General features: G+C 43.7%; 1 protein-coding gene across 1 annotated transcript; it reads right to left on the reverse strand.

Annotated features, from left to right (window-relative positions):
- Positions 1-299: 299 nt before the first annotated feature.
- LOC147895747 (uncharacterized) lies at positions 300-13660 on the reverse strand. Its single transcript, XM_087382830.1, has 7 exons — positions 12980-13660; positions 12624-12785; positions 12413-12478; positions 12092-12157; positions 11923-11991; positions 11281-11722; positions 300-403 (listed from the first exon to the last, which is right to left on the reverse strand). The coding sequence occupies exons 1-7, from the start codon at positions 13658-13660 to the stop codon at positions 300-302; spliced, it is 1590 nt and encodes a 529-aa protein (XP_087238956.1).
- Between the last annotated feature and the right edge of the window lie 2528 nt (positions 13661-16188).

The following is a 16188-nucleotide window of genomic DNA, read 5'->3' on the forward strand; positions in this document are numbered from 1 at the left end:
GCTCAAGGCTCACTTTAGCCTTCAAGGAATCGGCTTTGAAGATTGTACCTAGCAACGGACGGCTGTAGGATATTTAATCTCCTTGGCTACATACGGGCGCCCGTGTGCTCTAGAGTCCATAGAATCTACAGTATTCATACAGTCTACATCATCATCCACGAAATCGTCTTGGCTCACATGATTTCTTCCTCTATCCGCGTGCTCAACACAGTTTGGGCCTTGGAGTAGTCATCGCGTGCACAAACACCAGACTCTATCTGTGTGAATTTGGAAGCCGCCTCCTACTGACTCTCAGTAATTCAGAGCTCATAGTTACTGCCATCATCCTTGGAGCGAGCCATTGCACGTGCTGTATCTGCATACTTGCAGTCACCGGCAGCAGCAGCCTCTGGCCTTCGGGCCTCTGTCAACACAGTAGTAGCGCAGTGACAGTAGTGAAGGCTAGCCACCTAGATACCTTGGGAGTCTCTCTCACTCTGCCCGTGCGCAGACCCAACCAGTCCCCAAACATCAAGGCAGTCTCTGGCCTTCTGTCGTCGTGAACAGCAAACAGTAGTGGCGTAGCACTTGGTCTTTGTGCCTACTCTTTAATCCGAGTGTGTCTTGTAATGAAGTATTGAGATCTCTCTGCAACTCTGCCTATCTACGGCTCTGACGTTTGATGCGCAACATCTACTAGTCGAAGGATTTCTTTGATATATATATAAAAATATATTTTTTTTTTCAAAGCAAGGGACCCTGAGGTGCAAAGGTCCTTTTAAAGGATTTATTTTATTTAAAAGAAGAAGAAGAGAGAGAGCTCTAAAGTTCAGAAAAAGAAGCTTTCTTCTTGGCGATTTGCGACACAAAAAGTGAGAGGCTGCTCCACCAACCAGTGAAGGCACATTAAAAAAAAAAAAGAGAGCAAGGCAAAATCTGAAGAATCTCGAATCAAGGAGGGGATTGGAACCATGAAATCATCGAGCAATTAATGGGAGATCAGTCGAGCGCATAAACGACTACGAGCGACATCATTGGTCACATATCTCCCACTCTAGTCCTTTCCACCTCCGATCAGAGAGCGAGATAAGTGATTTCTTTTGCTTTATATTTCATACACTTAGTATCTTCCGCCATCCATTTCTTACCATACACTCGAATCGCACTTTTTCATTCATTTAATTCTCATACACTTAGTATCTTTATTCTTCGCTCTGCTTTATTTATACTTATTGCATATCATGGTGCATCAACCACAACCACCCACGCTCCAAGGGCAGTTAGACGCACTTCAGGCATAGTTGGTCGATGAGCGTGAGCATAGGGAGATATTGGAAAATAAAATCAATGGTAAAAAAAGGAAGAGAAATTCATCTGATGATGAGTCATCCGATGATGATTCCGATGATGATACTATTATCAGGACAGTCAAAGCCACACTAAGAGCACAAAATTCAAGGAAGAAGAGTAAAATAAGTAGAAAAGCTTTCTCATTTCAAAATTTTGATGGAAAGAAAGAAGCACGCACTGTTTTGTCTTGGATCACTCAGCTCGATGATTATTTTTCGGGGGAGAAATTCTCTAAAAAAGATAAGATTAAATGTGCTGCAAATCATTTAGTAGAGAGTGCTGCACTTTGGTGGAACATCACTAAGCACAGTAAAAGGCGACCAAAATCCTGGAAGTCTTTTCAAAAGCTCATCAAGAGAGATTTCCTTCCCTCACATTTCAAAGCAAAAGCTAGACAACAATGGGATACTTTCAGGCAGTTTGATAAGGAAATGATCCCCACATATACTGATAGATTTTGACAAACGTTGATCCAATTACAATCCTTGGAGAAAGTTAATGAGCGAGATCAACGCAAAAAGTATGTGGCAGGTCTAAAGTCTAAGTTGAGAGCCGAGATTAACATGTTTCATCCTTGCTCACTGAGCTCAGCAATTTCTCTTGCAATGAATTGTGAAAGGAAGAATGGGATTCCAAAAGAAGGAAAAGATCCGGAACAGCATGTACCCTTCCATGAGAAAAAGAGATTTGATAAAAAGCCCCTCTTTAAATCTAAAAATGGTTTTGCTCCACAGAAGATAGATTCTTCTTCGAAGCCGAACGGTGGGATTTTTCCAAAGAAAGAAATAAGGTGTTTCAAATGCAACAAGCTGGGACACATAGCCACTAAGTGTCCTGAAAGAAAGAAGACCCCGACGGCAAAAGTGCACATGATTAACGACAAAGAAGCCAAGCAAGAGGGAGGTAAGTATAATTGTCATGCTCTTCTAAAGATGAAAGGTTTCATTAATGGCAAAGAGGTTGTTATTCTGCATGACGATGGTAGTACACATGATTTCATTTTGGAAAGAGCCTTAGCAAAGCTAAACCTAGAGTCTTTCCCATCTAGCTACAAGGTCAAAGCTGCTCTTACCAAAACAAAGTACAATTGCGCTAGAGAGGTCAAGAATCTTGAAATCTCAATCAAACCCTACAAGGATACACGAGACTTTCTAGTGGCACCCCTATAGGGAGTGGACATCATCTTAGGAATACCATGGAGGCATCAATACAATCCTAAGATAGATTACAATTCACATCAGATGTGGATTGAGGACAGACAAGAAATATGTCTGAAAAGCTCAATGAAATTTGAGGTCAGTCCTTTACTCAACCACACACGAGCCAAAAGAGCAATTAGAAAACGTGAAAAAACATATCTTATTTTGGTGAATACAGTAACGGCTACTCAGCCAAACACTAAGCCTATGCACCAAAAATTTCGTTCTCAATTTTCTGATTATTTCTTAGAGGATTTACCACCTGGACTACCATGTTCTCGACCTGAAGATCATAGGATAGAAATCCTACCGGGCAAAGCTCCTTATAGGGTATCAACTAGAACAAAAGGAAATTCAAAAGCAAGTGGAGGAACTGATAGAGAGAGGATTAATAAGACCCAGCAGTTCTCCTTATGGAGCACCTATCTTATTAGTCAAAAAGAAAAATGGAACCTACCGAATGTGCATAGACTATCGTGCACTGAACAAAATCACAGTGAAGAACAGATATCCAATCCCTACGATTGATGATCTTTTGGACAAATTGAAAGGGGCCAAGGTCTTCAGTAAGATAGATCTCAAATCTGGCTATCATCAAGTTCGTATGGTAGAAGAGGATATATACAAGACTGCCTTTAGAACTCAAACGGGACATTATGAGTTTCTAGTCATGCCTTTTGGGCTAACTAATGCTCCAGCTACTTTTAGTAGAATGATGAACCGAATCCTTCTTAAACACCAAGATTTTGTGGTGGTATTTTTTGACGATATTGTAGTGTTTAGTAAAGATGTTGAGGAGCATAAGGAACATCTGAAGCTAGTCTTTTTGCTCTTGAAAGAAAATCAATTGTACATAAATCCTAAAAAGAGCAGTTTCTTTCAACATCAGATAGGGTATTTGGGTCACATTGTATTCGTCGATGGGATTCGAGTAGATCCAAAGAAGATTGAGTGCATAGTCACATGGCCTAAACCCCGAGATATACATGAATTAAGATCATTCTTGGGATTGTGTAGCTTTTATAGAAAGTTTGTCAAGAATTTCGCATACATTGCACATCCATTGACAGACCTTCTTAGAAAAGCTAAGCATTTCTTATGGACTGAGCATCAAGATAAATCTTTTACAGCTTTGAAAGAAACTCTCACACAAGCTCCTATGTTGCAATTACCCGATTTCTCTAAACCATTCTTTGTAGTTGTAATAGATGCTAGTGGATATGGAATTGGAGCTATATTTATGCAAGATGGACATCGAATGCTGAAAATTAAAACCAGCGGAATGCAATTATAGTACATATGATAAAGAATTAACCATTGTTGTGCATGCTTTATGAATGTGGAAACATTATTTGATGGGAGCTGAGTTTCTTATCAAAACCCATCAGCAAAGTATCAAGCATTTGTTAACTCAGCCACTAATATCTGATAGGCACATCAAGTGGGCATCATTTATACAGAGTTTTTAGCCCATGATTTAGTATCAACCTGGAAAGGAAAATGTAGTTGATGATGCTCTTAGCAGAAAGCCGAATATTAATCACATCACTGCTGTAGAGACCCAGCCTTTTGAAAGTATGAAGAATTCTTATCAAGGGGATCCAAAATTTTCTGATATATGGAACAAATTAGAGAATAACAATTGGAATCCTATATTGGACTATTCATGCACTGATGGATACCTCTTTTATCAAAAGAAATTATGCATCACTCGACCCTTTAGACAAATTGTAATGGAGGAAATGCACCAACCACCATATATGGGACATAGGGGAGTGACTCATGCGACTTTACAAGTGATAGTAAGAGAATTCCATTGGCCTACTATAAGAAAAGATGTGGCTAAGTTTGTAGCCAAATGCATCACTTGTCAGAAGATCAAGAGTTACAAAGGAAAGACCCCAGGATTGCTAATGCCTTTGCCTATTCCTACGCAACCTTGGGAACAAATATCTATGGATTTCATAACAGGTTTTCCTACTACAGCGAACCAAAATGATATGATTTGGACGATAATAGATCACTTTAGTAAGCAAGCTTATTTCATCCCATGCAAGAAGACTTTAACAGCTCAACAAGCTGCACATTTATTCATCAAGCATATCTTTGTTTATCATCGTTTGCCAAAGACTATAGTGTCTAATCGAGATTCGAAGTTTTGCAGTAATTTCTAGACTGCATTATTTCATAATCTAGGCACTAAGTTAGACTTCTCATCAGCTTTTCATCTAGAATCAAATGGACAAACTGAGGTTACAAATAGTACTATTTTGGATATGATAAAAGCTTATGCGGGAAGTCAACCAAAGACTTGGGACAAATACATTCATCTCTTACAGTTTGCTTATAATAATACTCCTCATTCTGCAACTGGAAGAGCACCCTTTGACATTATCTATGGGAAGGTTTTACCTATTCCTATCACACGATTGACCCATAGAGTGGAAGCAGTAGATGCATTTACCCATGACTATCAAAATATTCTCAAAGAGGTTCAAGAAGCCATTGCAATCGCTCAAGAGAAATACACAAAACAAGCTAATAAGAAACGAAAACATATGCTTTTTAAGAAAGGTGATTTTGTACTTCTTCGGATTGAGAAACGAAGATTGAAGAGTGTTGAGAAATGGCCAGTAATCAAGATGTCACCACGTTTTTATGGACCATTCAAGGTGATTCAGAAAATCAATGATCTAGCTTATAGGCTTGAATTACCTGATAATTGAAAATACATAATGCTTTCCATATCAATCTCTTAAAGCCCTTCAAAGGACCTTTACCTATCCATCCTGTCTATGAAGAGGCTCCATTGATTGTTGATGAACAAGAAATTCTAGAACCCGAATGCATTGTTGATCATCAACGGACCTCGACCCGAAAAGGAAATGTCTATACTAAATACTTGCTCAAATTTAAGAACCATCCAAGAGATGATGCTCAATGGATGCCTGAGTGGTTCTTTCAAACATTTTAGGCCTCCTTAGTTCCTATAATCAAACACGCAACTGAGGTCAGTTGCAATCCAAGCAAGAGGGATGTTACGAAAATTATATTTCTGATATATTCTGCTTTGGACATTATTATTTTTAGTCGAGTGAGACTATGACAAAGTACTCCATAGGAGCGCACCGGACACGGCGGGGGTCCTAGTGGATACTTTGTGTGGTTAGTTGGGTTTGCCTGACTAGCTTGTGTTTTGCCATGCTAGATGGTCAGTATTGTGGGTGATTCCATGTTAATACTGGTGTCGCTAGTGTTATTGGTGTTGTGCTTGATTATTGTGCTTTGAGTGCAGTTATGTTGGGATCGGTTGATTCGGTGATTCGTTCAATCGATTGTTAATAACTAATGTAATTGGCGGCTTAAGTACAGGTGATGGAACTCATAGCGAGGATTGGAGTTAGTGCGAGGGTACCGATCGAGGTGTCGCACAGTGCATTATATATGGCCATGGGCCAATTTTGTATTTGTTTTATTACTACAATTTGAGCAATATACTTTGTTGAGGACATAATTCATTTTGGGACCTAAGATGGCTATGTAAAGCAAATCCCTCATTTTTGGATGAGAGGGATAATTTTGGCTCCTTGGTGCTTTTATGAAATATCATAAATACTCTAGATGAGGAAGCGTGAGCCACTCATCTAGGGGGGGGAGATTGTACCCAGTCTATTGTCGCTCTCATGGTGTGATTGTGTTTTCTTTCTCCAATTGATTATGTGGTGAATTTGTGTGTTGAAAAGATTACCTTCTGTTTTCAACATCCCTGCCCTCCAATGGTTCTCCCGGGGCTTATTGGAAAACTTACTTAGTACACCAGTCGCAAAACTGATGTTCGGCCGCGTGTTGCACAAGTAAATCAAACTACCCACAAGCCTTCTATACTTCGCTTCATCTACCAGTGGTGATGAATCCTCATTTGAGAGCTTCATGTCAACCTCCATAGGGGTGCCAACTGTCTTACACTCAGCCATGCCAAATGCCTTTGGTATCTCTCGAGCATACTTCAGCTGTGAGATGAAGATCTGTTTTGGCTCTTGCCAAAATTCAATCTCCAAACAGAAATGCATCAGTCTGAGGTCTATCATTTCAAACTCTCTTCCTAGCAAATGCTTTGTATGCGAGATCTTCTCTTCATGGTTCCGTGTTATGACAAGGTCGTCCACATAAAGGACCACGATCATACACCTGCCTCCTTCTCTGAAGATATACAAATTTGCATCAGATGGGCTTCTCCTGAACCCATTTTGCAGAAAGTAGGCATCAATCCGTTGGTACCACGCTCGTGGGGCCTGTTTTAGCCCGTAAAGTGCCTTCTTCAGTTTACAGACTTTACCTTCTGAACTGGGGATCACAAAACCTAGTGGTTGTTCCACGTATACCTCCTCCTTGAGATCTCCATTCAGAAAGGCGGATTTTACATCCATCTGAAACACGGGCTAACTTCCCTGGGCTACTAAAGCCAAAACACTGCGAATTGTGGTTAGTCAAGTTGTGGGAGCAAAAGTATCCTGATAATCAAAACCATGTACCTGTGCGAATCCTTTTACCATGAGCCGAGCCTTGTACTTATCCAACATGCCGTCGGACTTATACTTGGTCTTGTACACCCACTTGGTGCCGATTACCTTGCGTTTTGGTGGTCGATCCAGAAGGTCCCAAGTGTTGTTCTTCATTATGGAGCCATACTCCGATTGGATAGCCTCTATCCACCTATCATCACCCTGTGCCTCTTCAAGCATCAGGGACATGCACAAAACAATCACATCCAAAAACTCTGAAATGTGCAGTTGAAGGTTTCTTACCAGAAAAGGCCTGCAGTGGAGTCATCCCATTCACAGCCTTCATGTAGCTACGATTCAGAATGTAAACTACCGTGTTACATGCTTCACCCCAGAAAGTCTTTGGCAAATCTTTCCCTTTCATCATACTCCTGCCCATTTCGCAGATGATGCGCATCTTGTGCTTTGCTACTCCATTTTGTTGTGGTGTATGTGGCGGGGGTTTCTGCCTCTTGATCCCGTGACTTTTGTAGTAACTTTCGAATTCACTTGATGTGAACTCACCATCTCTGTCTGATCTCAACTTCTTCACTTTCCTCCCTGTTTCTTTCTCAACCATTACATGCCATTCTTTGAACTTACGAAAAGCCTCATCTTTAGTCTTCAGGAAGTATATCCATATCCTTCTACTGTAGTCGTTGATCAACATCATGAAGTAGTAGGAACCACCCAAAGCTTCCGTCTCCATCTTTTTGCAGAGGTCCGTGTGAATGAGCTCTAGAGGAGCCTTTGCCCTGGTGGCCTCTTTAGGAAAGGGCTGACGATGCTGCTTGCCCATCATGCAGGCTTCACATACATCGGGCAGATCTGTAATTTCTGGTAGGTCTGTAATCATTCCACTTTTATGCATCTCCTTTAAAGAACTAAGGTTTAGATGACCAAACCTCTCATGCCACAGCTTAGTGTTGCTCACATCGGCTCGAGCACTAAAAGCTGAGAGTTCATAGATGTTGTTGCACCGTGTATCTTTACCAATGACCTTCCCTTGAAGATCCAAAATCTATGTGCCATTCTTATTGAAGTGAACTTTGAGGTCCCGATCCGTGATCGCAAAAACGGACAACAAGTTCCTCTTGATATCTGGCACATAAAGAACATCGGACAACTGTTTTATAACTCCATCGGACTTGAGAGCAATCGTACCTTTTCCTCTTGCTGGACATTTTGCATCATTGCCGACTGCTACCAGGATGTCATTCCCTACCGGATGTAGAGAGGTATACCAATCCTTCTGACTGGTCATGTGGTGCGAGCACCACTGTCAATAATCCAAGGTTCTTCCGCAGGTACGTGAACTGCCTCCGTGCAAATCTTCTCAATTGCTACGAACAGCTCTACTGGTACTGCCTGCACGTTGTTGCTGGACTCTTTCTTTACTCCGTTCTTCTCATCTGCAATCTTCTTTCGGCACTCATTCTGCTTGTGCCCTACCTTGTTGCAATAGAAGCACTTGATCTTCTCTCTTTTTATCATCAGAAGAAGATGGGTTACCAGAGTCCTTACCCTTACCTTTCTTTGATCCAGCCGAGAAAGCCGAATCTTCTCCAGTCCTCGTCTTTTGATGCATCTCCTCCTCCAGAAGCATCGCACTGAAATCCTCAAGGTTGAGGGGTGGATTCCTGTTCTGCATATTCAGTGCTGTAACAAGACCGTCGTACTTTGGTGGGAGAATCCGTATGCACCTTCGTGCTAGATTCTCGCTGGTGATGGTGATGCCAATCGCAGTCATCTGTTCGTGCAGATTCTTCACCCTGGTGATGAACTTCTCTGTTGTTTCAGACTCAGACAGTTTCTCGTTCGTGAGTTGAGTCTCCAGATTCTGAATCCGTGTCTGATTCGTGGTCTCGTACTGATTTTTCAAGACCGTCCATGCCTCCTTCGCTGTTGTGACATGTTGAATTAACGCCATGACAGAGTCACTTACACTGCAAAAAATAGAACACAGCGCATCTGCATTTCTTCTTGTCCACGCGAGAATCTCATCCGCAGTTGGTACTATCTGTTGTCCTGCATTGGCTGGATCCGGTCTCGGGATCCGGCCTCGCAATCGGCTTCACGTCCACCCTAGTAGCAGTATCCCAAAGCTCGTATGCGCTTAGGATGGTCTTCATCTTGAACTTCCAGAGTGGATAATTAGTGCCGTCCAACTTTCTGCTTTCGCCGAACGGTGGGATTCACAGTCTTGCGGGCTGGGCCATCTCTCACAATCTGCTCGCAAACAGAAACACACTACCAAATCTTCTTGCTAGAGCCCAAGCTTTGATACCATGTAAGAAAACAATAAAACGTCTGTGCTCAACAGATAACAAGATCTCGTATGCAAGAGAGAAAAGCAAATAGTATGGAGAATAAAAATTTTGATTACTGTAAAACTAATACAATAGATGGCGCTGCCTCCTAGCCGTGCGCTCCTGTGTGAGAAGCTTCAATGGCATGCTGGAAACAGTAGAGTACGGAGGCTCGATGCTAAGGAATCAGGGTTGCTATAGCCAGTGATGATAATGGGCTTCACGGGCTTGCTCTTATATAGCCACCAGTCGTAGTCGGTTAGACCCAACTGGGTGACCGACCCAGTCCGCCTAAAACGACCGACTGGGGGTCAGTCCCAAAATAGGCCACCGAACACACGATAGAACCGTGGCACAAAATAGAGCAACGGATCTACGGCGACCGTTCGGCCCAGAACCATCCAGGATCATCTGGGGCTCCAAACGGGCCGTGCAACCTGAGAGTGGGCTGCCCCCGAGAAATGCTCCGTCATGGGATGCCTTCCCGCACTTGCATGTAGCCTAGTTGGCACTCAATCTGAAGCCGTCCAACCATCAGGCCACACTTGGTCCCCATCTGGTGTCCAAACCAGGACCTACCAGATAACCGAGCTACTCAAATGCCTTATCCTCGTATGGGGGGCTTTAGCTGTTTCCGCGTAGTTAGACGAGAGTGGAGCATTGATATCTAACAAGGGGTTCTCCTAATGTTCTCAGTTGAGACATAGTTCAATTGAGGTGTAGGTGAAGATAGTTTATCTTAGTTGGGGTTAATTTTGTTGTATCCGCCATCTTTTGAGTGGTACCGGTTGTTGGAGGCTGTGTTTTTGTAATTGGCTTTCAGATTTGAATGTGTCAATTTTTCATTCGTATTTGATTGTCTGCTGGAGGTTTGTTCTATCAGTTAGGTATTTGCTGGAATTGTAAACGTGTGGTTTGCTGGTGGTTAGTTATTTTCCCGGCGGGTTTTTACGGTAGGGTATTCGACGGCGTTTTCTGCATAGGAATTGCTTTTGATCGGACGGTCCAGACCTCGGGCCTTGACGTATGGGCAAGCAAAGGATAACAAACAGTCGCAGCATTCCATACATCGGTCTAACACTAAATGCAGTCTAGCGGAAGAAAATGGTATGCATGTGTAAGATGTCCTTGTGGAGGGGGGGTGGGGAGAGAGAGGGAGACAGGGCCTCCTTAAGTTTTCATCACCCGAGCAGGACTGCTAGTATATAATAATATGCGGAAGAAAGTCACATACACAATTTTTTCAGCATCACATCTGTGGCAGGCATTTGGATTTTTTCTCCAGCAAACGCGGGTTTGATACACGAATCTTGAGAAATGAATCAGTGTGGTTACAGGGATCTCAATTCAAGCAACAAGAGCGTTGCAGGAAAAAAGGGAATTGAAGAGACGTGCACAACAGATTCTTAAATTTTTGTATGAGCTCTGTCAAAAATATAACCAAAACTAGACTGAAAATTTAAACGAAGATGAGATTTGGAGAAGGGAAAAGAGATTTGACAAATGAATGAGGTATACTATTATGGAGTGACCGGAATTTATGTCGGTCCTTGCTTTTTACATTCCGTAATGCCGATTTGCATGTACAAGCCTGTCCCACCCCCTGCAGGCAAATCCATGATTTCCATGTCGCAAAAAATAGCCCCAACACTGTGTGTGGTTTTTTATAGGAGACTTGGTCATATTGAAGCTACTTTGAAAAGGACCGCGCAGTATGGATCTTGCAGATGCACCAAGCAAGTCCTCTTCCTTGTTTATACGGTAAATTTGCTGATGATTAAGAGCCAGTGTAGGTCGCCATGTGTAATCATAACCATCGAGCCTATTTTAGACCATTTAGCTCACTTCTAATTGTCTCCCTTGGGGTTCAGCCCCCACCCTTCATTATGCTTGAAGACAAACCCGAGGATGCATTAGAAGATTTCACATTTCCATTCTCATCCCTGCACATATCTATGAAGGATCTAGGTGTATCACCCCCTGACTTAGCAGTATCATCATTTCCTCCTGCATTGGCTCCTTTGCTAGCAAGTGTAGCCATCATTTCAGCACTCATGATACTAGTTGTACTTGCGACCTGCAATTCTATAACTTGCTTCTCGTTTCCACCACCATCTGAACCTTTGGCTGGCATGGCCTGTTGCCTGGCGCCAGTGCTTGAAATTGCTGTGGCTAGAGAAATGGGCATCAGACAAAGACCTTTGGTTTGCAGATATTGCATGGCTGCACTCATATCCTCATCCATAAGTCGAGCTACTTGACGCTCTGCAAAGGCCATACCCTCTTGCGGGCCTGCTGCACCACTGGCTTGAGCAAGATTTGCTGCCCTCAGCGTACCAGCTCCCTACAAAGCAGCTCACAGTGAATAGCCAAAATTGCAGCTTACTGCTGGCAATGGACAGATTCAACTATCTACTCTCTCTCTCTCTCTCTCTCTCAAAATGTTAAAGCATGAAATGGCTACAAGAAAGGGTGTCTAAACTATGTTCTCCACGTTTACATTTAAGGCAAAATCATAATGCAGTCTTAAAGAAAGAGCATCACCTCAGTAGGGAAATCAGCCAAAAGTGGGGCAGCTGCCCCAGCACCACCAAGCCGACACATGCTCAAACACTGGGAAAGGGGGATCACAAGCAATCAGTAAATACCTTTCCATAAAGTAATCTTCCGCTATATCAAACAGAATTGAAATTCACAAAGAGTGTTGGACAACCTTCACTTGCATCTGCAAAAATTTGACATAACCAATAATCTCATCAAGCATGGATGCTTTGTCAGTCTGCACAAAAGTGCACATCTCATATCAAACAAAAATGGTCATTGCAAAGAATTGACAACCGCTTTGACCATAGCAAATTGTTCAGCCCAATAAGTCCAGTCCCTTTCAATTCAGAACAATTTATTGAGAGCCGATCATATTTTGTTTTTGTTTTTCCCGTTCAGGTACTTGAATGGTTCAACAAAACAGTGTTGAATAAGAGTAATATTTCACGTGTACCCCGGATGTAACTATAGTAGCCTGAAACTAGATTACCTTATTGGAATCTGGAACAAGCTCCTGAAGGGCTTTCATCCGCTCTGCAATCCGTTCTCTGCGGTTCTGCCATAATGAGCCAACTTTTCCCTGTTAAGGTCTTGATGTAAATTTCATTCTCTCAGGACTCTTATTGCCTTGGAAAAACTCAAAACTCTTAGGAACCTTCAACTCTGAAAACAAAAGAAGAGCTGTTCTGAATGATTCTAACCCGCTCAGCAATGCTGTGTGGATCTGTAGCCTGACCCCGACGGGCCCGTACACGAGATCTTGGAGCTCCATCGATTCCAGTTCCAGCAGGACTTTGAACACGATTGGACTGATCCCCATATCCATGCCTTGACTGCAGCCCTTGCGATCGTGCCACATGAGCCTGTGTAAGAGATCTGATAAGCCATCAGGCCGAGAAGTGATACTAAAGACACCAAACATGTTAGTAGTTGCTTCCATTTGGCAACTCTCTCCCTCTCTCTCTCTCTCGTATGCATTGACTTGAAGAGAATGAGCCTGTTTTGTATTCGAAGTCAAATAGTTGACAAACACAGCTTTATTCTGCAACTTCCTTACCATATTTCCAGGCAAATTATTTTCTCTCATGATTTCTTCATCATGTCGTGATCTTTTCCCTAAATGAACCTCACTGGACACCTCCTTTGCATGTAATGAAAAAGTATTGGGCTTTCCCTGACCTAAAACTGAAGGTAATGGTGGTACACTGCCAATGTAGGATTGTCCCCATGTTGGTGCTATGAAGGTCGAAGACTGCAAACTGTGAGGTGCTTGCTGATATCCAGAACCATCTAAACTCGTACTTTTCAACAACGTAGGACCTCTCGATGAGCATCCAATAGAAGGAGGAGCTGGTGAGGCACTAGAGTTGAGCTGCACGACAGCTGATCCGCCTGTAGCTCCATCACTTGATTTCTTTAATGAAATGTGAGAAGCCTCTTGGGGTTGTGCTTGAGCTGATTCAAAAAAGCTGACGTCCCGATTCTTGAGTTGAGGAGATAAGGTTGGTTTGTTAGGAGAATAGTGGTTATCAGTCTCCCCCACAAAACGTCTTCCATTGCCTACGTGTGCCCTATTTTGCTCCTGGTTCTCCAAAGCTCCAACCATAGGGCCAGAAAGCATCGTTGGCATTGTGGGCATTTTCGGTAGATCTGGATTCGTTTCCCAAGAGGCTCTACTCATGCCGATTCCATCTCCCCACGACGACGCAGAAAGCATCTGCTCCAAGAAATCCTCCATGACCTCAATTGATTCTCGGTGCCTGTGTCCTCAACCGTGAGCAGGTACGCTGAATTCCGAGCAACTGTTTCTAACGGCCTAGGATTCTTCGATTCATGTTGAAAAGTGATAAGCATGCACATGCATCCACGACAAGGGTTTCTCGCATGCAATGACCACTAGAAACCAATGGTGGTTGTGATGCCTTCAACATTCAACAAGCCGAGCACGACAGCCGCTCAAACCCGAGCTTTGACGTCGTTCACCATATTGGAAGTCTATTGTGACCAAGAGCGAGACTCTTTTGTTAGCGGAACTTGTCGGACTCCCTCTCCTGGCTGAATTTTAAGCGTCCTGATGAAATAAGCCGCTTCATTATCAGACCATAGTCTAGTACAGTGCTTCAGAACTCAGGATATCTTCAACAGCTGGCATATAATTTAATGTGGTACATATGAGCGCGCCGATTGATCGTTGATATCAATACAGAGAGCTAGAAAACTGCAAGAAACGAGCAAGCAACCAATAACAACAACATTCCTTGACATGAAGCAATTCCAAAACACGCCATCGATCCCCTTCTATAGTGCAGCTATTCGGTTCACATTTTGATCCTTCGGCATGCAGCAGGAAGCCTACTCAGCTGCACCATTCTTTATTTGGCATCTATTTTTTGTGGAACCTGGACAATGTTTCATGTCTTAAATTTGAAAAACAGACTACCTAAGGCCAGGACCTGCCATCTGCAGCAAGGCATTAGAAATCACCAGCCTCTCTACCAACTCTCAGCTAACGGTTGGGACGCTGAAGTCTGGACGATGGTGCATTGCCGCGTCTAGACTTGAAAAAGGCAGCATTTCCTAGATAAACCAGCAATCTCCGTTTCAACAGGTACTTGAGAGCACAGACCCGTGCGTTTCCAGAAAGCAGCGTTCAAACTACGGATGATTCTTTGACAGCGGGGGCCGGGGCAAACAATCTAGTATATGATAGGCTAGCCGTCTATTGCAGGCTGGAGTTCCAAGATCTAAGTAGGCATGCACCACGGAGAAGGCTTACTTTTTAGAGTAGGAATTGTGTTTGCTGAGGAAAGGTACCTTGCAAATTAAGAACCTGGCTTTGAGATGATCATTGATGATTTGAAAGACCCATAAATTGGAGAAGACGAAAACTACGGAACGATTCGATCACGAAGAGCGACGTCGAGCGTCGGGCAGTGCACAATTGCTTCGGAAGTTCGGTGATCAGCTGAAACTGTCCGGCCGCGGCCAAGGGAGCCAGAAGATGATGCACAGAGGAGCAAGGCCCACTGACAGAAGTTAATGGATAATGAAGGAAGGGCATGAGCATTGAGGAGTTGAGGTTGGTGGGACTCGGGAGCCTGGAGGTCCGAGGTAGTCGAGTGATCTCAGCGAGGCGTTGCTACATTGAGGGAGGGGGAAAGGGGCGGGGGGCGTTCACAGTTATACGAAGAGCGAGTCGGGGACAGGGCGGAGGGAGGTGGCAAAATGTTGTGATGTGCATTGGGTTGGGGAGGAGGACGTTTCGCGGGAATGGCGGGAGGCGCTGCCAAGAGCTGGACTGTGCTGGAGGCTCGAGACGCAGGAGGTGCAGAAGAAGAAGAAGAAGAAGCAAGATCTGATCACATCGTCGTGTGACGAGGTCGGGGGAGCTATAGATTCAGAGAGTGATGAGACAGTTCGCGAGGGGATCTGGGATATATGATGATGCACATTGCAGCGACGGGGGAAGGATGCCATTGGCGCGTGTGGCAGGTGCCTAGAATTCATCAGTGAATCATCACACCACACTGCACAGTGCACAGTGCACAAACAGAGAGATTTGTGTGAGTCTTGAGAGAGAGAGAGACTCTCAGGGAGACGGTAGATCTCTCGTGACGTTGGATGACGCCTCCATCCAGCGTCCCGGTCGTCCTCGTCCACATCGACGGAATTGTTTAAATATGAGGAGAATGGAACTTGGATCACAGCGTGCGGCGTGCCCACAAAAAAGGTCCCGTGTCCCGTCGGTGCACGCGAGAATCCCGGTTGTCGCGCAAATTTTTCATTCTCGCCAGTCGCACGATTGCAAATTCCCCGATCCCGCCACTGGCACGATGCAATGATTCTTGAGCCTCCTGCCCAGTGCCCCCAATGGCATGCCCACGTTAAGCTTTCAAGTCCGTTTATGCCGAGTGGCAATTTACGTATGCTAGGGCTGGCAACTATGCTAATATGGCAAGCGATACACCCGCGATACATTAGCTAGCTGAATGACATAAGCTTTTTTGGATGCATGTGAGTTAATGGCTTGGAGGACCAACCCTTTGCCACTCAAGTAAATCAGGTTTCGGTAACCCTCTCAAACAAACATTGCCTTTTGCCAATGATGAAAGATGAAGAACATCACATGCCCAAAAGCGAGTTGATGTCAAAGGATATATCCATCTGTGCTAATGACCATGCATAAAAGACATTCTCCCTATTTTGCACCTTTGCTTCACAAAACTTCCACATTGCCTAGGCGACTATGTGGACCATTACACACAA

Source organism: Dipteris shenzhenensis, chromosome 12 (assembly GCF_047967505.1).
Source record: "Dipteris shenzhenensis isolate YYH24624 ecotype China chromosome 12, Dip_SZ_1.0, whole genome shotgun sequence".
In the NCBI taxonomy this organism is placed as follows: Eukaryota; Viridiplantae; Streptophyta; class Polypodiopsida; order Gleicheniales; family Dipteridaceae; genus Dipteris; species Dipteris shenzhenensis.